A 27,675-nucleotide genomic window follows, 5' to 3' on the forward strand; every position below is an offset into this window, starting at 1 on the left:
ATCACCAATCTGGCCAAGAGGGTACCCCAACATGAGAATATTAAGTCTTAATGCTCTTACCTGCAGTCAAAATCTCTTTGGTCCTTGCTTATGGAAGATGCTTGTGAGACAAAAAAAAAAAAAAGGAATGCTTCACAATATTTCAACAATCGTCATGCACTCATCAAACGAAAGGGTCAGAACCAACTCCCACCAAGGCGATATTCTGGAACATTCCTCCACGTCTGCCTACCCACTAATACTAGCCATAGCTTAACTCATGCGCCGAGAAATAAAACTCAACTTCTGTCACTAAGGCCCATACGAATTGCATCCAATGCCACTTCCTTGTCTATTTGCTTTCTGGTTATCTTTTTACAACCCCCTTTGACCTTTCCCCCCACCTGCCTGATATCCTTCCTTCTCTTCCTCGACCCATCCACCATTCATGGGTTCATCCCCAAACATCTTAACATTTGAATGAATTTAACATTGACTGAGCATACAGAGGTTATGGTCTCTGCCTAGAAAGCATCACATTCTATGGTGAGGAGGTATAAGAGGCTTTTTATACCTTCTAGGGCAGTGGTCGGCAAACTCATTAGTCAACAGAGCCAAATATCAACAATACTTCTTCAAAATAGACTCGCCCAGGCCGAAAACCGACTTCTGCGCACGGGCCACGAAGTTTCAATTGCACTGTACGTGCGCGCCTGCACGTGGTATTTTGTGGAAGAGCCACACTCAAGGGGCCAAAGAGCTGTGGCTGGAGAGCCAGTTTGCCGACCACGGTTCTAGGGTATCTGATTGGCAAGCACTCTACAACTTGACAAGCCTATGCTTTACAGAATTCACGGACGCTTCTAGATTTTAAACGACTGCAAACAGAACACTGTGTTTCCACATCACACCGCACATCACAGACACAGTACACCACCGATACTGATTCTTACCAGCATTTTCGAAGATCAAATCCACAGAACTGATCAACAAGAACTACAATTTGGATTGATCTAGAAATGTCAGCATCTAAGATGTCTCACTTCTTACACTGGGAACACCTCAGTTATAACTGTGGAAGATATGGGAAAATGTGATATATGCATACACCAACATAAAACACAAGGTCAAGTTCGCTCTTGGATCCTCCTCCTAGAAGACCTCACATTATTAAATTAAAAAAATCATTTAAGAGAAAAACTATTCTTGTGATCTTGCTACGGAGAGCTTTGATTTCTTTTTTGTTATTATCACAGTATTTTGAGAACCTCATCACTAAATGTATTTTATAAATAAAAAACTCACTGGTACGCCTCATTAGCCCATCCACTTTTCATTCAACTTTATATGTGACATTACTGTGTCTATTTTCAATGATGAAATTCTTATACCATCCATCAATCAATCTACTCATCAAACCACCTGTCAGACAACCTGAAAACCATCCATGATGCTATCACTCATGCAATTAGATTACCTGTGCACTGATTCCCATGTTCACCCATGAATACCCAGCCATCTAGTCATCACATAAAAATCCGTATGTAGACAAGATTCACGCATTCAACATCCTCTTCCACACACCACTAACCATCTCCGCCTTCACTTCATATTGAATCTCTCAATCCGCACATTAATCCATGCCACCCATTGCTTTTCAAAACATTCATTCTTTAGCTTTGCACCCAATGGCCCCCTGAGGTATAGTTTCATCCATTCTTACACCCACCCAATTGTGCATCCATTTTCTAGCCTTGTAGCCAATCAGACTTTCCTTAAAATTTTTCAGCCTGGCTATTGGGCTAACTTCAATGACCTTCTTGACATCCGACTGTAAAATTACATGGAATCTCCCACATCTCCCTTATGAGTTGCAATATATTTTTTTAATCACCCTAAAAAGAGCTACCAAAAATCATGGAGGGAAAATAAAAGCATAGAGGAGCTCTGAATTAGTTTTAGGAATTGTCAAAGCCTGATGGAGACACTGTATCCCGTCTCGACTCCCAGTATCCCCCCGAAAAGGTAATTTTGTAATTAGGCACATTTTCAATAGCCAGTACCTTGAACACCTGGTTAAATCCCTCCCTTCTGTTTCTGATCCCATAATCATCACACATTCAATTCACAACTAGTTCCCTCCTTGTATTTGACAGAACAGTTTCAAGCCCTCTACTGTCTCAGCCAGCACTGAGGACATCACAGTAATCCTAGTGTTTGTGATAAAAGCACCATAAATGCCACTCTGCTCTCTTCACTTCCTATGTCCCAATGCACCACTATTTCCATTCATACCTTCAAACTTCACAATTATAAATACTCATCAATCTTTTTTACGGCTGCACATGACAAGATGTCCTCTGAATTTACTGCAGATTAACTCCCTGGATACTAAATTCCTATGCATACAAGCTTTACATGTTACACTCGCACCATCACGATTTTGTGGGCTCAAGCCATCAAACACCTGAAATTACTGTAAATCTGAGAGCCGAGTTCATTGTATCTTGACTATATATTAAATTTATCTTTCCTGATTTGTCTATCGTCTCCCCCGCCATGATTGCAGATAACTTGGTCTTTATTTTCTCATGCAATTATCCACTTCTGGGTTTTGTAAAGTATTACATCATTTACTATTTTTTTTAACATTTGGCATCTATAGCCAACACCTCTTCCACTCCTACTCTATACAAGTCTTATGTCCTACCTCAATAACCTGCTCTCAGTATTGGAGGAATTCCCCAAGTTTTACCAAGGCCAGAAAAAGGTGCTGTGGTCAGCTAGGCCAGGCCCCCTTTTTTTAGCTGTTTGTGTATAAATAAATCACTTAATACTTCGGAACTCTTTGAATGTATTTCTTTTGTCCTCACGAGACTGATAACTACTTTTACTCCCCTCAGAAGGATATTATAAAGATATAAATCAAAGAGTGGCCGAAACCGGTTTGGCTCAGTGGATAGAGCGTCAGCCTGCGGACTGAAAGGTCCCGGGTTCGATTCCGGTCAAGGGCATGTACCTGGGTTGCGGGCACATCCCCAGTAGGAGATGTGCAGGAAGCAGCTGATCAATGTTTCTCTCTCATCGATGTTTCTAACTCTCTATCTCTCTCCCGTCCTCTCTGTAAAAAAATCAATAAAATAAAAAAATAAAAAATAAAAGATTAAAAACTCTTAAAAAAAAATCAAAGAGTGGCCACATTCATGAGCTAGGAACTCAATGTTGACAGCCCTAATCCTATTATTTGATATTTAGGTAGATAAAAGGTAAATAAAAACCAAATACTATTTGCTTTATTTACATCTAAAGGGGATTAAAATTAATTTTATGCTACAAGCTATATAAGTGAACCTCATAAATTTATCCTGTTAATTTTTTAATTGCATTATATTAGCAAAATACCTTGGGACACTAATATCAAATTCAATATACTATAGTTAATAATGGGAAAGCATTCATCCTATATATCCTTTTAAATTTATATTTTTGATAGTTGAAATTAATCATATGAATATTTTACTCTTATTTAGAGGGAATAATGAAGATGCTATGATTTTTTAAATGAAAACCTTTCATAAGTGAAAGGTTGATACAAAACACGATGTGATACAGGAATGACCTTATAATAAACTACAATGCGATGTATTCCTATAATATTCCTATAACCAATGGTGAAAGAATTAACCAGTCCAGTAAACCATTTAAAACTACCACGGAGAATGGAGCAAGACATTTAATACAGCCACAGGGATGCCATCTAGAGGTAGACATGTAGTTTTTACAGGGCCAATGGCCTGATTTCCTCCACAAAAATCAAGAAAAAAAACACCCAAGGACGTTTGCAAAGTCAAAGAAAGATAAATTAACACACAAAATGGAATGGAATGCTTGATTCACGGGCTGATTTGAACACATAACACAGCATATTATAGGTCAGTGATGGCGAACCTATGACACGTGTCAGAGGTGACACATGAACTCATTTTTTTTGGTTGATTTTTCAAAAGGTTCGCCATCACTGTTATAGGTGGTACTGGGTTCATCTCTGTGATACTCGATATCACTAATTTCTACTTTTCAGCAGGTTGCCTGATGATTAAGCTTGAAAGACGGGCATCCCTAAAGGGTAATATACAATATACAAAACTAGGTCTTGGATGTTATTTCTTGGATGGGAGATGGGAAAATATAAGTGCACGTGCAGATTGTACTTGGGATGTATTTTTTAAAATCCCATACATAGGTACTTTGAAAAGAATATACTAATTTTGGAATTAATGACATGCCACCAGTATACACAAATGGCTTTTGTATAACAGTAAGAAAATAACTATATGAAATGGGCAACAATAAAATCTACAATAGCAGTATGCCAACGTATCAAATTGATTAAAAATTGAAAGACATACCTGTAGTTGTATAGGAAGTCTCACTTAAAAGATTATTGTCTCCTAGTTAATCTAATTAGTTTGGTGCAAATGAAATAAAATTGCATGTTTCCCCAACTTGCAAAATAATTTTAAGCATCAAGTGACAGAAAAAGTGCGAGTATAGACAGGGCATATTCTGAAAAAGAAAAGAAATGAGATAGAACTCAATAGACTAGATAAGAATACAGGCATCAGTAATTTTGAAGCATCAATAGAAAGTCAGACACACGGAGTCAACAGATTGAATTTTTGGATTTCAACGATAGAGAATTTAAAATCAGTGGTTAACGGTTTAGGTCAAGGTGCATAATGTCAGCATGTAATGCTTTAAAACTGTCGCAATGATTCGTGTAAAAAGAAATAAAATGACAAAAGTGATGAAAAGTAGAAGGAAGTACAGACAAAAATGTATGATCCTATTGTAAACATGTTTATAAAAAGAAAAACACCAACACAAAAGGCATAAAACAGAATATGATTATATTTAATGCACAAGTTTGATACAACCAAAAAGTAAAACAGCAGAGTAAAATAGTAACAAAAAACATGGTATATCATTTGCAATGCATGAGAAATGGTTAACATCTTTAGTTATAAACAAGCTCTTAAAATCCAGTGACACTATAATAATGCAAGGAAGCTGGAAAAATGAAATGAAAAAGTACAAGTGATGATTAAGCAGTGAGCATATATGATTTTGCTGAGCAGTGATTAAGAATAACTTCTCTGCAGTGTCAGTGAGCAGAATAAAGAAAATGACACCTAATAGTCTACAGCTTTGAACAGTGTTGCACAGTTTGAAGTCTCAAACAGGGGGAGGCAGAATAAAGAGAAGGACCTAGAATGAGGGGAAAGCTAACTTTTGAGTCTATATATAAATTGAGTATTTTTAGCCAGAGTAATTCCAATTCATTGGAATTTTTTCAACAAGTTAGTTGAATAAATTCAAAAGGAATGATATAAAAGCATGTTTAATGCAGAGAAGATGCGTGGCCAGTGTAAGCGCCTAAAACACTACTTGTCTACAATGTCTGAGCAGCACCACGAGGGTGCGCACTAACTCTATTAGTAGATGATAGCGTAGGGAGTACAGTCGGTTTGTACTGTGATCCGTATATATGGGGCCTGGTGGGTACCTGAAACATTGAGGGGACACTTTACTTTTGAGTATACCTGAAACTAATACAAAGTAATATTGAATGTAATCTAATTGAAAAATAAAAAGACATTAGATGACATGGGGCAGGGTAAAATTAAAAGGGAAACAAAGGTACATAAAGTAATAACTACATACTTAACAAATTTCTATGTTGCCTAAAATCTAAAAAAAAAAGACTATTTTTAATGAATACATTTTAAATCTACGCTATGATAATAAGTAAAATAGAAATATATGGGAGCCCTGGAGGAGGCCTCGCAACGGCACGTCCAGGGCTTCGGGATTAAGGTCTCCAGCTTTCCATCTCCTGGTGCCAGTCCCACAGCAACAAGGACAACAGTCAACATGCTGCTTACAGTTCTCGCCATCACCCGCTGGGTCACCTTGGACACGCGTGCTCGTCCTGTCAGGCTGGCAGGGAGTGTCCATGGCCACGCCCGAGAGGCACCGCTGGGCCGCTCTGAAGCCTGGCTGGCGGGTGTTTCAGATGGTGGCAGAAGCAAGTCTGTTCCGGCATCCCCTGGGGCCACGGGAGGCAAGGAGAACAGGTTAGAACCTCAGTGGCATCGCATCACAGGGCAGTTCAAACTGTGATCAACAGTGTGTCTTACACGCATGTCTCCAGGACGCTCCTGGGCCAGGGATGGAAGTGGGGCGCACTGCGTGAGGACTCGAGGCGGTGGTGTCATCCTCAGGAACCATCATCTCCTGAGGGGAGAGAAACACTGTAAGGCAAGGCGCACACCTCCTCTTCGGTAAAATGACCTTTTTAAGCTATTTGCTCCCTAATTCTCAGGCAGGGCTGGAAATCCCCAGGTGCCCAAGGTTTTTCTAAGCCCAGCTAGAGCCTCATCCTAAAACAGCACTTCTTGTTCCAGAACCTCTTACCTGTGGTTCAGCTGAGCCTCAGGGAACAAGGAGCTCCACTGAAAGACCAAGGCTCCTGATGTTGGTTGTCCTCGCTTGTCACAAATTCACTTTCCTTTCCTCCTTTTCACTCCTGCAAAGTGGACAACAGAGCCAAGTTTAGATACAAATTAGATAGCAGGACACACAGTAGAATAAATTTGTGATGGTCAGGGATGTTGAATGGGGCTAACCAACATACATGACTGAACAGACTAACTATTTTTCACTCTCACCTCTCCCAAGCACTTTTAGCACAAATGTAGAGAATATTGAATGCTCTTGTGCAAAGTCTGAATGTAAATTCATAAAGGCCTACTTGAAATCCTTCTGACACTCAACTACAATAAAAAATAGTCCAACCTCTAATTACTCCCACCCTTTCAATAGTTGCAACGAATATTCTTGCCCTGTCAACACCAATGCAACTGTTTGGCACATACCTGCAGTCTCGTCGTCTCCCTTCTTCTCTCCTTGGGTAATCGATTCTCCTCCTTCCTCCTCCTCACATGGTACAGCTCTGTGCTGCATTAGTCTTTAAGTCACATGCTGTCTTGATCTCTTAAAAGCATTAATCAGGCCCAATGGCAATACAAGGCCGGACCCATCACCACACATGCCCAAGATGTTGATAGGCAAGATGGACGACAGGCACAAATTAGCTGTGCCTTTAAAATTCCTGTTGTTGAAATGTTCCTTTTGAAATACCTTTTACAAATTTGAATGCACAAAGTAGAAGCAGTCCTTCCATTCACGTGTCTGTACACTGAGATTTTGCCATAGTCGTCCAGACAACTTTCTCTTCCATACTCAGTCACTTTAGATTGTCATGTAGCAACATACAAATACATGGATGAGCAATGCCTTATTGTTTAACTAGCACATGCACAAAAATTCCAAAGTGTGTCAAAGCCATCACCGGGATAGCGACACTGATGGTGAATCATTGCCCTTAGCTTTTCTGGTATATGAACTAGAGGCACATGGACACACCTCTTGTCAATATACACTTGTTGATCTTTGTTCAAAAATGACAATTTTAAGTATCAATTTAAAACTCACATCCACATAAGAATGTTTTATCAGTGGTTAGATTATATTCTTTAAGTAAGCTATAATCATTACTATATTTTTCACTAATGTGTATTTCAGTTGTTCAATGTTTCAATTTATAATGTACCTTCAGCTTTGTAAATTTGATTTAGAATAGATAAAATCACAGCAGTCACTTTTAAGCATTCAATTCTGATTGTCATTGCCAAACTGCTGTTCAGAGATGATTTATACTTTAATCAATACTGGATTGGACCACCTTTCTAAGAAACTTTCATAATGTACATTACAGGCAACTGAGATACAATACACTTTCAATATTAATCATGACATTCAAATATAACAATTCACCAGAAAAAATTTTAAAGAGGTCTCAGAATTAAAATATTTATAACTAGTGTAATTCTCTCATACAGATGCATATAGATGAAAACATTGATATAGAGTTGCTTAATTATCTCATACAAAATTAACACATTTACATGTAACATGAGGCTGGCTTTTATAAGTGTAAGAATACAATAACTTTCATAGCAAAATGAAAATCAAGAAGCTAATAAATGAGAAAAAAAGCATTATCAGACCTATACCCCTAAAACTAATGTTACATATGTGTTAATATTTATCTAGCTTAGCAACATAGCAATTCCTTTAGCAATGTGCGTTGCTGCCATGTTTGATCACATCACTGAGAATATCTGCATGTGACAAAGGGACAGTTCTTGTCACCTATCTTTCTCCCTGAAGCTTCACAATACAAGTCTGGTTGTCACTGCTGTTACCCATCCCCGGTGTAGCCTTTCCTTATACTCGAGAGCCTAAGAAGATGAAGATTCGTAGGCCATCTTGGCATTCCTCTCCCAGGAACTCACTGAACACCAGAACGCTAGCACAGCCTAGGAAGCAGATATTCACTAACCACCTATTACATTGCCAAAACATACCAGAAGCCAACTTACGCTAGTATGCAATGAAATATTTACAAAATTTTGCGAATCTCCCTGTGCATCTAGAAAAACTAGATGTTTAAAATGATGTGTATTTATATATATATATATGCCTGCTATTTACAAAATTGTCCTGACTGTGGCTGTGTAAGTCCTATAAAATACATTTCCCATGATTAAAATACATAATGCCCTATCAGCTACACAACCACAAAGTGAGGACTGAGGTCTTTGATGTAGAACAAACACTAAACAATGCCTTATTTCAAAAAGTGTAGGGCCACTCCCTTCTACCCGCCCCCTAGCAAATCCACAGAGCAAGGATATATATATAGCCTAAGCCACCACCACTCAGCCCAAGAATATAAAAGCATGGAATTGTACAATGAATTATTTACAAGAGTATACGTTGAGAGAATATATACATCTGGAAAGACTAGATGTTAGAAATTAAAAAGTGTATCTGCCTGTTATTTACAAAGTTGTCTTGAATACTGTCATGCGACCAAGGGAACACATACACAACTATGTATAGTTCCAAGAGGTAGTATAAAATCCGTTCAACGAAGCAACTAATACCTTCAATGTTAAAGAGAGAGAGCAAAAAACACAGAAGGATGAGTAGGCAGAGTACAGAGGATTTAGGGTAAGAAAAATAACCCAAATATCAAAATGGATATATGTCAATGTCAAAGTCACCTTATGGATGTAAAAGGCATGAGATTACCCTATGTGTTGGGTTGATTATTGCATGTGTGTGGGGACTGAGGTATATGGGAAATCTTTGTACCTTCCCTTCAATTTGCTATGAATTTTAAACCGCTTTCCAAAAAAATCTTAATAAAAAAATAATGGAAACATATTGGGATACTTGGCACATCCAAAAAACACCAAATTCACACTGTATCTTAAATTTTAAATTTATACTTGTTAGGATGGCCAGACTATTCTTCCATGTTGGGGGAAATGAATTATTTTGTACATTTAATTTTATTGCCGTGTTATTATTGAAAGACAATGGTAGGAACAAATATACAATAAAATATTTACAGGATTATATAGTTAGAGATTCTGTAAATGTTCTTTAGAAAAAAGAATTCCATCCTGAACCTCAGTACATCTGGGAAAATAATATATAACAACATGGCCCTTAAATTGAGGTATTTTTCTATAAAATGACAATCAATTTCATGGTTACTATCTACTTTTACGTCTAAATAAAAATGTGAGGTAAAAATACTTTCCACTTATTTCACTTAGCATCCTATTCTCAAGGTCCATCCATGTTGTTGGGAAGTGGGTGGAGAGGTAGTCGAGGAAAATGGGGGCCAAATCGATGGTGATGGGAGAGGATTTGACTGTGGGTGGTCCACATGCAATGCAATAGACAGAGTCCATGTCATAGACATAAACCAGAAAGACATGAAGAGAGTATTAGAGATGAGGTCAGAAACATCCACTACCCCTGTTCAACATTCGGAGAAAAATGTCTAATTATACTAATAGGTTGTGATATTAGAAAGTATATCAGCAATGAACAGGCGTTTTAAAGATAAATACACACAGTATGAAGATTAAAATTGGCAGGACTGGTGAACCATTTCAACAAGCAAAAAAAAGCATATGTGCTATAATTTCAGGTGAAATAGATTTAAAAATTTTTAAATGACAGAAATCTCGGCACATGTACAAGAGTATATGGTAGAAAAACAAAGGTCTGGTCAGATTAATCACCCCCATTCACCCCAAGTGATATCAAACACTAGGGGGTGAAGTAACACTTCTATTGGTAACAAACATTTTTTAACCCTAGTTCAACATTAACATTATGTACTGTGTGTGTGCGTGTGTGTGCGCGCGCGGGGGCGCGTGGAAACAGGGTATTTCTACAAACCTAGGAGTGAAGATGTGGTAAGAAACTTGTCTATTATACATACAGCAGTCAGATACCTCCCTGCTCGGCTCCAGAACTTAACATTCAAAAACTAGATTGGTAGGAAAAAATTACACATTTACACATTAATGACAATGATTTCTACACCTTAACAAAGAATATCTACTAAAAAAAAATACAACACAAAGGCAATAACCCCCCCCCAACAATACATGTCGACTAGACATAGTATAGCAATTTAATTGCCAAAACAGAAGTCACGTGTGTCTATCAATGCAGATGTTATAAAACAAAACATTTGTCCACCATATAGCTAGCAGCGTCACAGTATCTTCCATTGTTTGTCCTATGACTTTAAAAAAGTTCTGTACACTAATATACACATATGTACATGTATATATGTGTATATGTATACACACATATGAATATGTAAACAATCATTATATTTAAAGAACTAAAAGTTTAAAGCAAAAAGATATATATAATAATCTAAAAACAAGACATGCAAATATAAAAGTTCCTATTGCTTTAAAAAACGTGTAACTGTATACTATATACATATAATACAAACACATTCTTTTGTCAGCCCACATATAATGAACTTGGGTTTAATATATTCCATTGCTAACGTCCCACATCAAACATTAATCACCTATACAACTAGAAATAAGTTCTAAAAACAATTCACTATTATGTCAATTTCCACTGGCAAATGAACTTTTCTAACCTATGCTGTTTTATACCACATGTAGAGATTTCTCAAAGTTATGCTAAAAAATCCTGCCCTATTTGTATACAAATATATCTGAAAACCATCAATGAAAGCAGACCTACAGTTGCAATGAAATTTCCAGCATGATGATGTCATAAAACAGAGCATTACACTATGCTCACCACTGAGGACAACATGAAAATGGAGCCTAATGATGCAGGGAACACAGAGAGGCTACATCTAACATCTCTTTGGTAAACAAAAATGCTTCTAATCCCATTAAGTTGATCATATTCATAACAAATTTACAATGACGTATATACATGTTGAAAATTGCATGTTAGGCATTAATAACATTGTTTATAACAAAATGTTATCATAAATAAATTAATAATGAGGCCATTTAATAATGCAACTGGCAAAACAAAAAATTTACAAACTAAAGGTAGACGTGTGAGCATGGAGGTAAGCCATCCCTGTAAGATGGCTTTGGTAACATGGCGCAACAGTCCTAATATATATATATATATATAAACAGCAATAACACTTGGTAATAAGCAAAGAGCAACATATACATTTCAAAATAAAGACCATTTACAGGAATATCTACACCCACAGAGCAGCCTTTCATGTCTGTGATAGCTGTGTACAAAACCTCCCCTCTCCCAGTCCCACAGCAATCGTCCATTCTAATGGTTTAATATGTACATCTTTCAGAGGTATTCTGACAGTTCTATTTTCATCATCATGTATTAAAATACTTCTATACACGTAACCAAACTCCTTGTTAAAACAATTACAATACATTAGGAAATGGCGCAAAGCAACTATATTTGGCTTTTTTATACACATGGATATCTAATGCCTTGCTACTTCCTTTCCTGCTATCCCTGAGCACACAACAATGAGTCCAGCATTGTGTATAGCTTTAAAAAACTCTATATACAGAAAATTTTACTAAATGTGTTATTAGAAACTTCCCTAGGAAACCAGCTTGAATATCACAGCAACCGTTACAAAAATATCCAAAAATAACAGATTTGTTTACAAATGGAGGCCTCTGTGCTTGAGTTTATATTCCAAGGAAGTTAACGTAAACAAAGAATAAAATACAAGAAAATGAAACCATTATATGTTGAATTTCATTCTCTTGGTCTCCTCACATCAACAACAGTTCGTTAACATTCATCAGTCACTGAGTATTTCCTATTTACATTTTAACAACATTGTCCATACCAATGTCCATCAATTGTTCAGCTTTATGTGGGCAATAAAGTACTTAGCAGGGTTAGATTCTGAGTTGTTTTTAAAATGCAAATTGGAGAAAACTGGAGACCTGTGCATCAGGCATCTATACAAGTGTCTCAGATACACAGCTTTCAATGGTAGACCTTCTGAAGGGGAGTTGAGACTCCCCATCACAAAATATTTTCTCCAATGAAATGTAAGACCGACGGTCAAAACAGTATCAATCTGTGTTTCTTGTCTTTGTGGCTGGTAAAGCTTCTAGCTCAATTAGAATGTGCTGTGTGTCCTTCCTCTCCAGATTCCTGCGGGTTTGGCTGTGTCTATGTGATGTTGTCCTTCACATACCTTTGTGGGGAGGAATACGGGATGAGGACGCTGTCCCTATATGCTTTTGGCCCAGGCATCAATGCGTATTAGGTTGGGAAAATGGCTCTTGATCTGGCCAAAGACCCCTTCAGTTTGCATGAGGGTGAGATGCCCACAGGAGTCCCTAGCTCAGGCAGGGCAGTTCCTCAGGCTGGGATCTCTGGCTCATCCATTGTACATCATCCTGGCTTTCAGTAACATTGTTTCTTGCTGTACAAACTTCTGGAGATTAGGGGGACCAGAGGGTTTGAGTGAACGAACATCCCAGATTTTGAGAATCCAAATCTTCAGAGATGGCAAGTGGAAGATGACCGGTTTTCAGAGTGGCAAAGGATGCTGGAAATACCAGTCTATGGAATCTTTCCCCTCTTCTGATTATTGCTTATTTATAATACTGTTGGAACATGATGTGGTTCGTCATGTCAGAGAGAATCTGAAGACAGAAGTAAGGCGACGGCTGGAAGTTTAAAAAAGTTAAAAGAGGTCAAACTGCCAACTGGAAAGGTAGGTGCGGAGCAGCCATCTACCGGAGCCTGAACAGCAATCACCTGGCTACGCAGGTTCTTACTTTTGGCAAGAAACCCTTGTCCATTGTTCTCAGGCCCCAACTGAGTCCAATGCCTGCCCCTTGGTCACCCCCTCGTTGGCAGCAGCTTTCTACAATTCTCTAAAATTCAGGCAAAGGTATCATGCAGTGGTTCTGAACTGATGTTTACAATGGCATGGAGTGTCTTCACATGGTCACTGGCCAGAATCTTCTTGGAGTGATCCAGACATGGTCTTGTCATTTTAAAAACAACTGTTCCACGTGTTCTCTTTAACAGCAAGTTGTAGAAGATGCTATATACATTACAAAAGCTAAACAAGGATATATGTATTTACATAATTTTATGTGGCTACGTCCATGGTTACCACTAATAAGTAAACAGTTGTATACTCTCAATAACAATGAACTCTTGATCTCTAAGAGGTTGCACAAGAGATTCGTTCAAATGCTCACCTGCTTTTTTTTTTTATTAAACAGGTAAGTTTTATTCTCTAGTGAGCTAGACTGAAACAGACGGATGACTTTCCAAAAACCCTTTTCCTTTCCACAGAAGCCTGAATTGAAATGTGAGTATCCCTCTGGCTGATGGACAGGCAAGTTGAATTTAAGATGGTGTCACCCAATTCTCTGCACCCAGCAGAGGCACAATCAAATGCCGTTGTGTCCGGACTGTATTGAAGAGTTTAGATTTAAAGTGGAAGCTAAATTTTGCCTAAAACTTAGTTATCTTTTGTTTCTTTATGAATATATTTTACCCAATAACTGACAACATACCCAATATGACATACAATCTATCCTCCAGATCCATACTAAATGCCAATTAATTACACGAGGTCTTGGTGCGAGAAGAGTAGTAATGACTTTAAGGCCAATGAATTAATATTTTTCTCTCCATAAAACAATCAGAAAAGTCAATCCATTCTTTCTTGTAAACATATTATCAAACTTTACCATGTTGCCATCTAAGACAAAAATATTGCTCAGTGAGTTGTGTTTAATTTTCAGTTTCCTCATTGTGATTCATATTTTGGGGGGATGGGAAATTTTAAATATTCCTTTGGCCTCACTAGGACCTTAACTGACTAGTTTGAGAAACACCCGGTCCATTCAGTCATGCTCACCAGAGAGTTACACGTTAAGCAAAAGATAATTAGAAAAATATGACATTCTTTGCCATCCTACAAAAATAAGAAAATCCATATCAATGCCATAACTTATCCTCATAGAAATCATCAGTTTTTTAAAAATCCTGTGGGATTTCTCCCTATCTTCAGTCCAAGCCACAGAAAAGAGGTCTCCTTGTTTCAAATTTAGGTCCTTTTACAAGTCACAATTTTTTAAGTCTTCCATGATTGCTCATTTGAGTCCAAACCACAGAAAAGAGGTCTTCTTGTTTCACATTTAGGTCCCTTTCCTTTATAGGTCACATTTTTAAGTCTTCCATGATTGCTCATTTTACTGAGTCCAAACCACAGAAGAGAGGTCTCCTTGTTTCAAGGTTGAGGTCCTTCATGTCACAATTTTTTAAAAAATCCTCCATGATTGCTCATTTTTGAGTCCAACCACAGAAGAGAGGGCTCCCTGCTTTCATCGGAGTCCCTTCCTAAGTCACACTTTTCTAAAACAACAGGATTGCTCATTTTGTATTCGGTCCAAGCCACAGAAGAGGTCTCTTTGTTTCTAGTCTGGGTTCCTTCTTCAGTCACTGCAAAGTCTCTCTACATCCATACTCCTCAGCACCTCCCAGTACAGAGAAACCCGACTAAAGCGGCAACATGTCAAAGTTTGCCACTAACAGTGAACAGTCCATTGTAACACTATTCCCATTTAGAAGCATATTTACAAAAGTCCAATATCAATACCAAATATTGCCACCAGGATATTTACAGCCAAGCTATTAAATACATATTGAAATTTGCCACTAGAAAATAGCATCACCCATTACCTCATTGGTATTGCCAGTTTATGGCCATTTTAAATGATGCAGGAGTGGATGCTTACAATACAACAACCATATGCAAAGTAATAAAGTTGTGCACAGTTCAGTAACCAACACAGAACACAAACTGGATAAAACACTCCCCCAAAGTGGAAGCATCTGGCAAAAATTACCATGTCTATGAGATAAACATGCTATTGAGAATACTACTGTTTTCTGGAAACTTTACTGTTCAGTTTCATCCAAATTGAGGTCAATATTTGGGTAGTTGATTCATTATTAGAGACATTATCAAAATTAATTAATTTGCTTCCTCCAATCAGGTACCTAATTTAAATTTATTTTAGCAATTTGTTCTGATAAAAGGATTCCCATTCTCAAATTTTCAGAGTGTCCGGCCAATTATAAATTTGGTTCCTAATTGGTTCTATTTCTAGAAAAAAAAGCAACCAATTTCTTTCAAAATTAAATGCCCATAGTCAATTTTAAATATTCCGCAATGAATCCCATGTAGATTAGCAGTTGTACAACAGTGCTGTCAGATAATGCCTATTGAATTCTGAATCAAACCCAGCTATTTGTTCTCTGTGTGGTGCCTGAACAGGGCATGTCACCTTCTCCGCCCTATACCTACTGAATCAGCCACGGACAAACTGTACAAGCCCGCAGACTGATTCTCATGTGCACTAAGGTTGGAGACAAGCCTGGTCTCATCTCAGCTGGCTACAGATGCAAACCCCTTCACCTTCTACTAACCAGCTACACAGTCGCCTCAGGAAAGGACCTGGGAGCTCCCCCATCCAGGCTGGCTGAGAACGAGGCACTGAATCAAACAGTGGCAGGTCAGTGGTACCTCCAACTCCTAACCTCCCCACACAGCCTTCTGATGTTCAAAGACTCACAAAGGAAGTCTCCCTTCACACCTGATAGATTCCCTTTAAACCCTCCTTTTTCCTTCCTCCCTGCGCTCCCCTCCCCACCATTCATTCCCTCTCCATCTCCGCCTTTCCAATGCTGTGTAGGGATTCTCTCTAGGCCATGTGACCCTCAAGAACGGATGGATGTTCTGGATGGTTCTCAGCCAGCATGACCAGTGTCCTCTCAGCAGTCAGGACCATCCTAGCTGGCACCCAACGTCCAAGGTCAAAAGACCGCTAACTCCCTCCTTTCCTTTCTCACTCAACTGATGTTCCTACTGTAATTCAGTTAGTAGAAAGGGCATCTAACTTCTCTCAATTCTCTAAGAGAAACCAAGCAAGTCTCTGAGGTAGTAAATATAAAAAAAAAATCTGGTAGGACAACTGGAACTAAACAAGGTAAAGAACTGTGAAAATACTTGTCTAACTTACTTTACAAAGAATGTAATTAATTGGAACCCCAACAGCTTTCCACTAAAAGCTGTTCATGCGCCACACTATCCACACCCACACTATTTACACACACTCACACACATGCATTAACAAATTAAGGTGACTATTTAAGGATAAGGTCTTAATACATTCAACTGTCCATGGTAACTTTTTTATACAGGTTTTCCTAAATACCTGTTTAATTACTATTCACCCCTCACAAGAGCTACTACAAGCAAAGCACAAGCACTGAGTCATAGAATGTCAATCTCAGGTCATAAGATCCATTACTCACACAAGACAGATGTTACAGATGTTTCAGATGTTAAAGAATGACGTGAAGACCCCCTTCAAAGAATGCATGGCATTTTGGCAAACCGTTCCTCTCCTGGGCTCAGATTCACCCACTGCTAACGCCTATTACCCCCCCTTGAATCTGAGCCAACAATTGAATCTCCATCTACATCTTGCCAAGATGCAAAAGGTGGTGACTTACTAAGATAAGAATGAAAGGGCTCCCTCTGAGTGTAGGTGGAAAAAGTAAACTCATCTCAGACAAAAGCAAGGTGTCAACCAACTGGCACTTTCTGGCTCCTGTGCTGACTGGAGCTGCTCCAAGGGGCTGGGGCCATGGGCTCAGGAAGCTCTGGTCCAAGGTAGGAACCAGTGAGGCTGTCATGAGGGTGTCACTTGAAATGCATGATGGGAAATTCCAAAGTGAGACGGCAGATGTGGTGGGTGGGGATGAGAGCCCACAGCGCCCTCCTCTCTCTGACTCGCCTGCCATGTTGATGGGAAGCCTGGTGAAATGTACAGCCTACAAACGGATGTTAAAGAAATGTGCGGCCCACGTGCGTGGATGGACACTTTGGCTGGACTTCAGAGTATTCATTCGGGTGACCTTCACGTCATTCACTTCAGACAACATAGCTCATCATGAGTCAAGCCCACGTCTTACCAACAGCATGTGCACCTGGTTGAAGGTTATGCCTGTGGACTGTACATTTCTACCACCAGGAAGGCCCTGGCCTACAAGAGTGAGTGACTCATCAGCCATCTTTGACAGCAATTTCATTCAAGTGACACATGGGGATCAAAGACCACGAAACACCCAGAAATCTGTTGGAATCAAGTTGAGACCTTTGGTGTCTTACAAGAAAATACCTTAGAATCCACTTCCCCAAGCCAACTGTCCAAAAAATTGAAAAGTGGAACACCAAATATCACCAGACAGATGTAACGAGGAAGAACAGACAACTTCCTCTCCTCCATTAACATGTTGTAATCCAATTTAGGAACCCAGGCTACAGGGAGAAAATCTGAAGTATTCCAAAGTGTAAAAAAAAATCAAGGTGGAAAGGTCAATGAGAATGGTCAAGAAAGTCAGTCAGATTGAACAGATGAAACCCACTCCGACCACAGGTCTGTAGATGCTGCATGCGGACTCGGAGGGTCTCAGAGAAGCGCTCACCCTGCCACAGGAAATCCAATGCTATGGGAACGCCACCCACATGTCACCATGAGGCCAGAGCACAAGCTCCTTTCCTGATGTCACCAAATTACTCATATTGGGAACCCTATATTTTACCTTTATTCTTGCTGCTAAGTGACAAGGATGCTGCAGAAAGACTAAGATTAAGAAGCTATAATCAAAGAAGCTGCAATAAGGTAAAGATGCTACATAAAGACAAATGTGCTGCAATCAGATCGAGATGCTACATAGACTAAGAAGCTGCAATGAGATAAAGATGCTACATTATGACAAAAATGCTCAACAAGATAAAATGCTACAAAGATGCTGCAATCAGATTGAGATGCTACATAAAGATGAAGAAGCTGCAATAAGATAAAGATGCTACATAAAGACAAAGCTGCCGAAATCAGGTAGGGAAGCTCACTAAGATGCTGAATGACAAAGATGCTACTGAAGGCAGGAGCCATGGGGCACAGCTATGTCCTTTAGCTGAAGACTGAAGTCACGTTAGGCTTCTTCCACTACAACTTGAGACTTAAATGGCAGCCACACCTAATGTCCCTCCTGACTGCCCAGTGCCTGTTGTTGGAGCCTGACTTCCTGAAGGCATTCATTCACCCACGCTCACTCCAGAATCAGTGTCCTGGGACTGATGTCAAATGCTGCTGCTCTGCGAGGCGTCACGTCTCCCTAAGCCAGCCACGTCCTCTCACTGCCCTGTGACCTCAAGCAGGACTTCCGGGCTACAATGGCTACAGGTGTCCGTCCCTGCAGGCACCACAGCTCGGCCCTGTCTGGGAGCAGGGGGCTCCTTTAGAGATCGAGGATGGAGTTGGGTGGGACAGGCCTGGATTGTCATCACACGTTTCCACTGTAGGGGAGTCACTGAAGGTTTGTAAGGGCTGTACCGTTAACATTGGAGAACTACTTAATGCCACACATTTCTTGAACATTTACTGTGTGAGACCTTAAACCTAGGGCAGTGATTTTCAACCTTTCTCAATCTCATAGCACGTAAGCCAATTAGTAAAATTCAGTGGGCCACCAAAATATACAATTTTTGCCAATTTGACCTAAAGATAAGTATAATTTTGATTAATTCATACTGAACCGCCATTGTTGTGTGGACTCTTATAATTTTCTATTTGATGGTTTAAGGGAGGGTGAGTTACATGCTTTAAAAATTTCGGGGCACATGGGTTGAAAATCGCTGACCTAGGTTACAGACAAGATTAATTGTCCTCAAACAGGAGCTGTGTCCTTGGGAAGGCATGTTCCACACAGCCGGCATGTTGGTCAGCGTGAGGCCTTCACCCCGCCACCACTAGATCCCGAGAACGGGGGTGTCGATGTTCCATCCCAGGCGGGTGGGGCAGTCTCCATGCCTGGCATCCGCTCCCTCCGCACGTGTGCCTGTCGGGGTCCGTGGGTGGGCCTCCTTTGTTGCCTCCAACAGCACAAATATGTACAGAAGAGAAAAGGATGCGCTTGAAATGTGTGTGAAGGTTGTACAGAAAGATGTTTGAGGAACGAACGTGTGTTAACTGCCATGGAAAGTATGCTAAGTTGTCATGTCAAGCCAACACTTCCTGTTGACCAGGTGTGCTAGGTGTGTGTGAGGCGCATGACTAGATTTCAGTGACATATCCAAGCTCATGTTTTGAGATCATGAAGTTCAGACAAGGTCCTGTGTCATCATGAACCTAGCCACGGCCTTTGCAATGCACGCGGGCGTTTCTGTGCGCGGTTACTTTACCTGGAGGGGGCGGGTCTGTCCGAAGGGCAGGTGTGGCAGAGCTGGCTCAGCAGGACACGGGTCGCATCCCTCCTGTCCAGGTGTCACTGTGGGGCAGAAATGGACTGCGTGAGCCTGGACAGGTTGTATTGTGCCACACACACCCTCCCCCTGTGTCACGCCTTGTCCACTGGCTTCATACAACTCAAATCCTCAGCATTACTGCTGGGTGCCAGGCCCAAGGTAAGTAGGCAGCAACTATGACTAAAAAAAACCTTTCAACGCATCAACGGGTGATAGCCTTGCAAGCCTCATGATTCAGTAGCAACTATAATGAACTGTAATGACCTACCTGATGAAAGCAATAAAGTTTTAATGAAAATGAACACAAGCCCTTGCCCAGAGGTTGAAGCATTGTCGGGCTGTAACATCCTTTTATTTAAAAAAATCAGTTAATTAAACACAGAATACCCAACAGACAAAGCCTTAAGGCAGACTCGTCCTTGAATCTATGGTAACAGCCTGTACTTCAAAGTGTTGTGTGATTTTACAGACAGAAGACCCTCCCCAGCAGCAGGGTTCTGGCTGGCATCTCAAGATGTCTGCCTCCAGTAGCTGTGTGACCGGAGGCCAAAACCTAAAGGCCCCCTGCTTCAGACTCCCTGCAGTCAGATGTCCTGAACTCGCACAAATAACCCACCCCCCCCCCGTTAGTCCTGGAGCAGAGCGCCCAGAAAACGGGTCTTCACACACCAGTCACATGTCGAATCAGAGGTGTGCTCTCTTGGCTGCGGAGAGAAGGAAGCCGGGCTCAGTGTGCTGCTTACCTGGCAGTCCGTCCGCAGGCCCTGACGCTTCCCTTAGTCTTGTGTGAAAAGGTGACGGAGGCCAACAAGCCTGTGCTGGAAAAAGCAGACACACAGTCAGTCCAGTCCCGCGTTGCTGAATTCATCCCATTCACCAGTCACACATCGAGGGTCCCCGGTTTCCTAACTGCAGTCTAAGCCCAGATTCCTCCCTGTCCCCTTTGTAAGTAATTATATGTCCATAACTGCAGAGTCTGACACCACCCGGGTTCCTTCTTAGCTCTTTTCCTCAACTGCAAACCAGATGCCTCACACCTCTGGGCTCCATCATGGAACCCAAGTGACACAATGGACGTGGTGCCCACCGTCCTTTAGGGTCTGAGGAGCACCACGTCCCTCTAGACCAGTGGTTCTCAACCTTCCTAATGCCGCGACCCTTTAATACAGTTCCTCATGTTGTGGTGACCCCCAATTTCATTGTTACAAATTGAACATAATGAAAGCATAGTGATTAATCACAAAAACAATATGTAATTATATATGTTTTCCAATGGTCTTAGGGGACCCCTGTGAAAGGGTCGTTCGACCCCTAAAGGGGTCACAACCCACAGGTTGAGAACCGCTGCTCTAATAAGAGCCCCTGCCCCCTACCCAGCCTGCCCAAAGCTGAAGTGTGAGTCCTTACCTGTGGGCAGGAAGTGGTGGTCACTCCCAGATCATGGCCACTGGTCATGGGCAGAGCTCTGGATAAGCAGACCAGGGAGGGCTTCCTGTTCCACAGGCGTGATCCGTCAGCTTCCTCTCTCCGTGGCCTCACAAGCCCTCAGCCCATCCCAGCCCTGCAGGTATGTAGGGCCCAACAGGTACAGAGACCGTGTGCCTCTCAGCTCACCACGTGAACGCATGCGTGTGGAGGCTGTTACAATCGCCAAGGCACAGCGCGAAGGTTGGAACGCAACACCATGTCCTGGGAGCAAAGCCCGTTTCACTCTGACCTCAACCAACCACAGAAGAGAATGCACACAGCCCTCAGTGTTGCTCTATCGTTTATTAGTGACTATCAGTGCGGCAGGACAGCTCACAAACACGCTACAGTTTCACGAGACACAGTGCAGAGAGAGACTAAGGACAACAGTAGCCTAGGGTCTTGGTGGGCGCATTCCTGGGGGTGGTGGACCTGGAAGGTAAACAAGACCGCATGAGACAATCATCAGGGGCGCACCTGGAATCCAGGGGCCTGGGAGCCAACTCACCTCTGATCCCGGGGGGCGGGGGCCTCATTCCTGGAGGAGGCATGCCGATCGGGGTCCCTCGAGTAGGGGGAAGCCCAATGGGTGGGCCCATGGGTGGTCTCATACCCGGTGGAGGAGCCATAATGCCTGGGACAGGAAAACAGCAGGAATGACCAACAAATTCAAAAAATATGAACCAACAAAGCTGCAACCAAGGTGGCTGAGACGCCATCCACCACTCAAACACCCTGAAGCCGTGCCCCTGGACGCCAGGAGGCGAAGGTGGGCGTCTGTCCCGGGTTCCTGTCTATGATGCTCTGCTGCCAGACCCACACCCGTCAATTCCTTACCTGGAGGGGGGGTGGCCCGGCCCACAGGGGTAGGGGGTGTCCCCCGCCCTGGGGGGTACTGAGTCGGGGCTCCAGCAATGCTGGCCGTGGCCGCCACCGCGGCAGCCGCAACGGTGCCTCGTCCCTGTGGAGTCATCACCTGGAGAGGACGCCAGAGACACCCGGTCATGCCCATCCTCCCTCGTAAGACAGAAGATCAATGGGGGTGACGAGCATTCCTTGTCTGACACCCACAGCCCTTCGTGCAAGTCCCATTCACGGGTTAGAACACTGCTCCAGCGCCAGCACCGCCTCTATCGCACACGCCCCCACCGCACGGGCCCTGTGGCAGCTCCTCACTGCGGCTGCCCTGTCTGAGCTCTTGCCCACTCCTCTGGCTCTGGGCACGGCCCCCAGAGCATCAGACCTCTTGTTTCCTCACCTGCTGGGAAGGTCCCCCTACCCCTCGGACAGGGCCTGCTAGTCCTGCAGGAGCCTGTGGAATAGGAACGCCAGCTGGGACGCCTCTGCCAGCCGCCCTGCCAACCCCAGGGCCTCCTGCAGCCCCAGCCAGGGGGACGCGAGCGATGCCAGTCTGAAACCAGGAATAGCTTGAAGTCAAGGGACCACCAGAGCCACGCCATCCCCCCATCACCCCTGGCATCCTCCTATTTCCCACCCTCAGTCTCCTGTCCAGTTAAAGGACACCACAGGCACCTGCAGCTGAGCTGCTGATCCATCAAAAGGTGCTATTTTATGGGGCTGCCCCGGGACAGCAAACAGCAGCCCCCTTATCTCTGGGCACCCAGCAGTTCCGTGTTCACCACCAGGCGTGCAGTCAGATGGGGCACATGGGCCTAGGACCCCCTGTGCCTGCTGTGCTCGGTAGAGCAGCGCACCCTGTGCTGTCCCCACCCCTGTCCGCACCCGTCTGCTTGCCCTGCTCTGTCCTTACGTCTTTGGGGGGAGGCCCCTCCACAGTCATGGACACCAGGTTCTCCCCGCGCAGCAGCACGAGGCCCAGCACCCGCTTCTCTTCTCGCTCGGGCTGCTTGGCGTTCTTTGGCCTGTGAACCGGAGTCTGTCTTAGGCACCTCGGGCCCGAGCGCGCGCTCTCAAAAAGAGGACTAACCAAAGAAACAACACGCAGACCCTTCTCTGTGGGAGAGACGCAACTGACTGGGCTAAGACTGTCAGGCAATGAAAGCCTCACTGTTCGTGTTACGACGGGAGGTTCTTAAAATCCCTTTTAACTGAACTTCATAGGTGACCAAGAAGGAAGGGGACAGTAATGAGCACCGAGGCCAACAAATAAAGAGGCCGATCAACCACGTGACATCCTGGCCTCCCCTTCCCCACAAAGGGCCATGGAAATGGGGGCCAGGACTGCAGGGTGTTCCTACGGGAGAGGCCCCCAGGCTCCTCCCACGGAGCAGAGGAAGCTGGACAGACAGTGGCCTCCAGAGGACTCACTGTGGGTGGATGGTCCCTGTTCTGAGCAGAGAGGACAGAGAGACAGTGTCTGGCTGGTGCGCCTCCCTGGCTGAGGTCCACCCGACCCTGGAGGTCAGGGCGTGCGGGGGCAGCTGATCAATGATGACCAGGGATGTTTCCTCCTATTTCTCCCCCCTCCTCTCTGACAGCAACGCAGGATTAAAGAGAGACGCCGGCACCCGTGCCCGTGAGAAAGCGGCCTTACTTGATCTTGCGGAACTCGTCGCAGTCGCAGAGGATCAGGTTCATGTGCTTGTCGAAGGCCTTGAAGGTGCCGATGAAGATGCGGCCGTCCTGCAGGATGCAGCGCATGCGGTAGTCGATGTGCTGCAGCATCTTGCTGCTCTTGCCCACCGTCTGCGGGGACAGGGGTGCGTCTTGTCCACAGCTGCCTCCCCTCCTTCCTGTGTCTCCCCTGACCTTCCCCATGTGGACTGGGCCCCTCTTGCTGAGGACCCTCCTCCCCAGACCCTGCCTCTGCCCTGCCCCATCCTGACCCAACCTCTAACCGGCAGCCAAAGGCACTGGTTCCTCACTCTCCTCCCAGGGCCTTTCCTCCTGCAGCTTTGCACCTGGTCACAGCGCCCTCCTGTCACGCAAGGCACTGCCACCCCCACCCCATCTCTTGGGTTCCCTTAAGGGAGCAGTTCTCAATCTGTGGGTCGCGACCCCATTGGGGTCAAAGGACCCTTTCACAGGGGTCGCCTAAGACCATCGGAAAACACATAATTACATATTGTTTTTGTGATGAATCACTAGGCTTTAATGATGTTCAATTTGTAACAATGAAGTTGGGGGTCACCACCACATGAGGAACTGTATTAAAGGGTCGGGGCATGAGGAAGGTTGAGAACCACTGCCTTAAGGCCATCCTCGTCGCATGTGATTAAAGCCCCTTCCCCAGAGGTTTCTCTGAAATCTCACTAATATGCCAGCACCTTCTGTGGCCCTTTGGGGAGAGACCCACCCCCCGTCTCTCTAGATAGACCCTCTCCCTGTTAGAGTCTAGCAGCAGCTGCCCAGGCTCTGGCTGACCTTCGCGGTGCCCTCCCCACCCCACCCCCTGCCCATGCCAGGCTCACCATGGCTGCGGTGCCTCCACGTCCACGTGCACAGGAAAGTGTGGGATCCGAGACCTAAGGGGAGGCTACAGACAAAGGGGTGACGCGGGCTCTGCTACGCACAAGCAAGCTGGCAGGAGCTCCGGCAGAGGGGGCGCCTGCAGAGGAAAGCGGGGTCGAGCTGCCGCCATCCATTCGGCTCGAAAATCACTGGAAAAGGCACCCCTCAAACACCCCACAGCCCCAGGCTCCCAGCAAACCCCAATTCCCGCTCACCTTCAATACGGTGTGGGCCTGAGTGTACATCATCCCCAGAGCCCTTACCTGCCACTGTGCATGGTCCCTGCTGCCTCCCTCATCTCTCCACCCCCCACCCACTCTTCACCCTGCAGCTGCCCAGGGTCCCAATGAAGGCTTTAGCTCTCATTCTGCAGCTACTGTCTTGCTCTTACAAGTGCTTTGTGCTCTGGCCCCAGTTCATGCCAAGTCACCTCACCTTAACAGTCTGACACCAGATTGTTCATAAAAATCCTTCCTCCATAACCTTGCTTCCCCCTGTCGACGCGGCTCCAACCCCTTTAATTCTAGCATCTACACCCCATTTAATTCTAGCTTCTCTCCCATCACCCCAGGTGTGTCCTGAGACAAGCATGATTGTGTGTTCCCATGTCTGATGTGCAATATTTTTTTAAAAATTATGTAAAGACAGTCCAATGAGCACGGTAAAACCCACAATAAAATGCAGTTCCTGGCCCAAACCCACGTTGAGTACATTTTAGGTAACTAGTGAGGATTCTCTATAAAAGCGCCAGCTACCTCCACTCTTTCTCTAATGGGACGGACTGGAAGTTTAAGCACAGTTCTCTCCTGACCCTAAATTTAGGCTGAGAAGACATCACTGTGCACAAGGACCAACTTGATGTCAATGGTGAAGGGGAACAAATGCCTGTGGAACAAGAGGGCAGAGGTCATGGTGTCACCTCGCGATGCCCCAGCTGTCGGTGCTCTTTCCATCACAGGGCACCTCGCCAATCTTGCACCCAAGTCCCTGATCTAACACCTGGCACCCTCACAAGTTCTCAAACTTCTGGAAAAGTGTGGACTTAGTAAACTGCATGAGAAACAGAAGCTTTTGCAAGTCAAAGCATGGCATGGTTTTGCCAAGACACAGTCCTTCGTGCTCATCTGAACTGGCAAAAAAGACCCTCACCATGAATGTGCAAAAAAAGTTTAACAAGTAAATAAATAGAAAACTTTTCCCTCCAGAGAAACTCCAGGTAAAACTACAAGCTTCCTTTTTTGGCTGTTTATTAGTCAATAGTAAGATCCCTCAGTGGTCCTGCTATCAGCTCCTTTCGTTCTGATGGTCAGAGGCTGTCATCCTAGCACTACACCCTGCAGTGCCCGCCAGACCCTCACCTCATTTAAGATGCCAATGAATCTGAAAAATACAGAATCAAGGCTCTATCATAGCAAACTAGGAAAATAATGAAATGTACAGCGGAGTGGACTATCATTTATTCACTGTAAATGATAATCATGCGAGCTATGTAAAAAAATGACCCGTCATGACACATGTCAGTGAAATAAATAGAAAATAAAATAAGTTTTAAGAGCATGATTCCACCCCTACCTACATTTTCAAAACAAAAGCAAGTGGGAAAAATAAATTCCAACCTCTTGCTGTGGTTGATGGGAATGAAGTTGGGGGTTTACTTTCCCATTTATTGGCTATCACTCACATGCTTTAGATTAATAATGTAAAAGGAAGTATGATCACCGTTCACATGCAGAGCTGACTTTACTGTGACCATGCTTTAGATTAATAATGTAAAAGGATGATCACCGTTCACATGCAGAGCTGACTTTACTGTGATCCTGGCCCTGACCCTGACACGGAACCCCCATCCTGCTGGCTTAATGCACCTTCTCTAACCTCCTCACCAGCCTCTACTCCTCTCTGCCCCTCCTCCTGCCATGGTTGCCAAGGCAACCAGACCACATGCAAGCACATGGGTGTGGCCAAGTCAGGAACATGGATTGACAGGCAGGCAAGCTGCTTAACTCAAGGCCCTGCTCCGCCTGCAGGCCTCAGGGTCTGATTGACATGATCTACGTAGGAACTGCCGTCTCCCTGACCAGGAGGCAGGAAACCCTATCTAACTGCTTGTGGGCATGGCAGACCCCGTGCTCTGGGACAGGACAGGACCAGTCCTGTCTGGTGGTCTCTGTGGCCGCAGTGTGTGGGCACCACTGCACCACGCGGGCAGGCAACTTCACAGGCTCAGGCATCTAAAATGCTGTCTCCTTGGCTTACAACTGGAAATGTACCCATAAACAGGCTTTGTAATTGGAGTTGAGGGATAATATTTAAAAACAGAAAAAGAAATTGTGAAAGAAAACTCACCTGTAACCCCCTTCATCTCTGTTTCTAAAAAGCACATATTAAACCCTTTGCATTGAGGTAATTCCAATCTTAAATCAAAGTCACAAAGGAAAAACAAAGCATTAAATCAGAATTAAAACATGGAATGGATTTTTCCTAAAAATGCAAGCAACCAACAGAAAAAGACATACAGCAAATAAACGGACAGCACATGGCATCATGGGGAATGTCTTTATTACATGTCGCTGATGGCGTACATGGTGCGAACAGAAAGGGGAGGGGGGCCAACCAAAAGGCGGGGGCACCGGCTGCGGCTGCTAATGAATGTGCTCCCCCCGCGCAGGGCGGGGCCTGTGCACGTGCCTGCGCCACTGCGCGTTCTTGTCCCTCCCCGTGCCGTCTGCACACGCATCTCAGTGGCTGTTCAATGCAGAGCAAGGCTCCGCTCTATGCAAACTGCCAGCGGGAACGGAGGGTTCTAGAACATTCATTAGCAGCTACTCAGCGGGTGTCTGAGCTCTCCTGTCATGGTCACGTGCAGGTGGAGACTCCCCTATGAGCAGAGGCTGAGGGGGGCCTTCCTGCTCCTGCGAGCCCCGCCCAGTGACACCCCCAGGCCCGCCCGCGGC

At 43.7% G+C, this 27,675-nt stretch overlaps 1 protein-coding gene and 1 long non-coding RNA gene across 2 annotated transcripts; both read right to left on the reverse strand.

The window, feature by feature from the left end:
- Positions 1-5,200: 5,200 nt before the first annotated feature.
- On the reverse strand, positions 5,201-20,971 carry LOC102263726. Its single transcript, XR_001363022.1, has 5 exons — positions 20,566-20,971; positions 6,918-19,845; positions 6,457-6,568; positions 6,180-6,276; positions 5,201-6,088 (listed from the first exon to the last, which is right to left on the reverse strand). It is a non-coding gene; the product is annotated as an uncharacterized LOC102263726 (long non-coding RNA).
- Positions 20,972-21,573: 602 nt separating this feature from the next.
- On the reverse strand, positions 21,574-27,669 carry SNRPN (small nuclear ribonucleoprotein polypeptide N). Its single transcript, XM_005871074.2, has 8 exons — positions 27,068-27,669; positions 24,682-24,818; positions 23,805-23,956; positions 23,061-23,172; positions 22,548-22,700; positions 22,127-22,265; positions 21,798-21,923; positions 21,574-21,721 (listed from the first exon to the last, which is right to left on the reverse strand). Exons 2-8 carry the CDS (start codon positions 24,682-24,684, stop codon positions 21,684-21,686), a joined length of 723 nt encoding a protein of 240 aa, XP_005871136.1. The 5' UTR covers positions 24,685-24,818; positions 27,068-27,669; the 3' UTR covers positions 21,574-21,683.
- Positions 27,670-27,675: the final 6 nt, after the last annotated feature.

Source organism: Myotis brandtii, unplaced genomic scaffold, assembly GCF_000412655.1.
Source record: "Myotis brandtii unplaced genomic scaffold, ASM41265v1 scaffold329, whole genome shotgun sequence".
NCBI lineage: Eukaryota > Metazoa > Chordata > Mammalia > Chiroptera > Vespertilionidae > Myotis > Myotis brandtii.

Bases quoted from the DNA above. Each gene is read 5' to 3' on its own strand.
- SNRPN (XM_005871074.2), bottom strand. The intron at 23,173-23,804 runs GTAAGGCCGCTT...TCCGGTTCACAG, and splicing joins GACGAGTTCCGCAAGATCAA to GCCAAAGAACGCCAAGCAGC. The intron at 21,722-21,797 runs GTGAGTTGGCTC...TTTACCTTCCAG, and splicing joins CCCGCCCCCCGGGATCAGAG to GTCCACCACCCCCAGGAATG.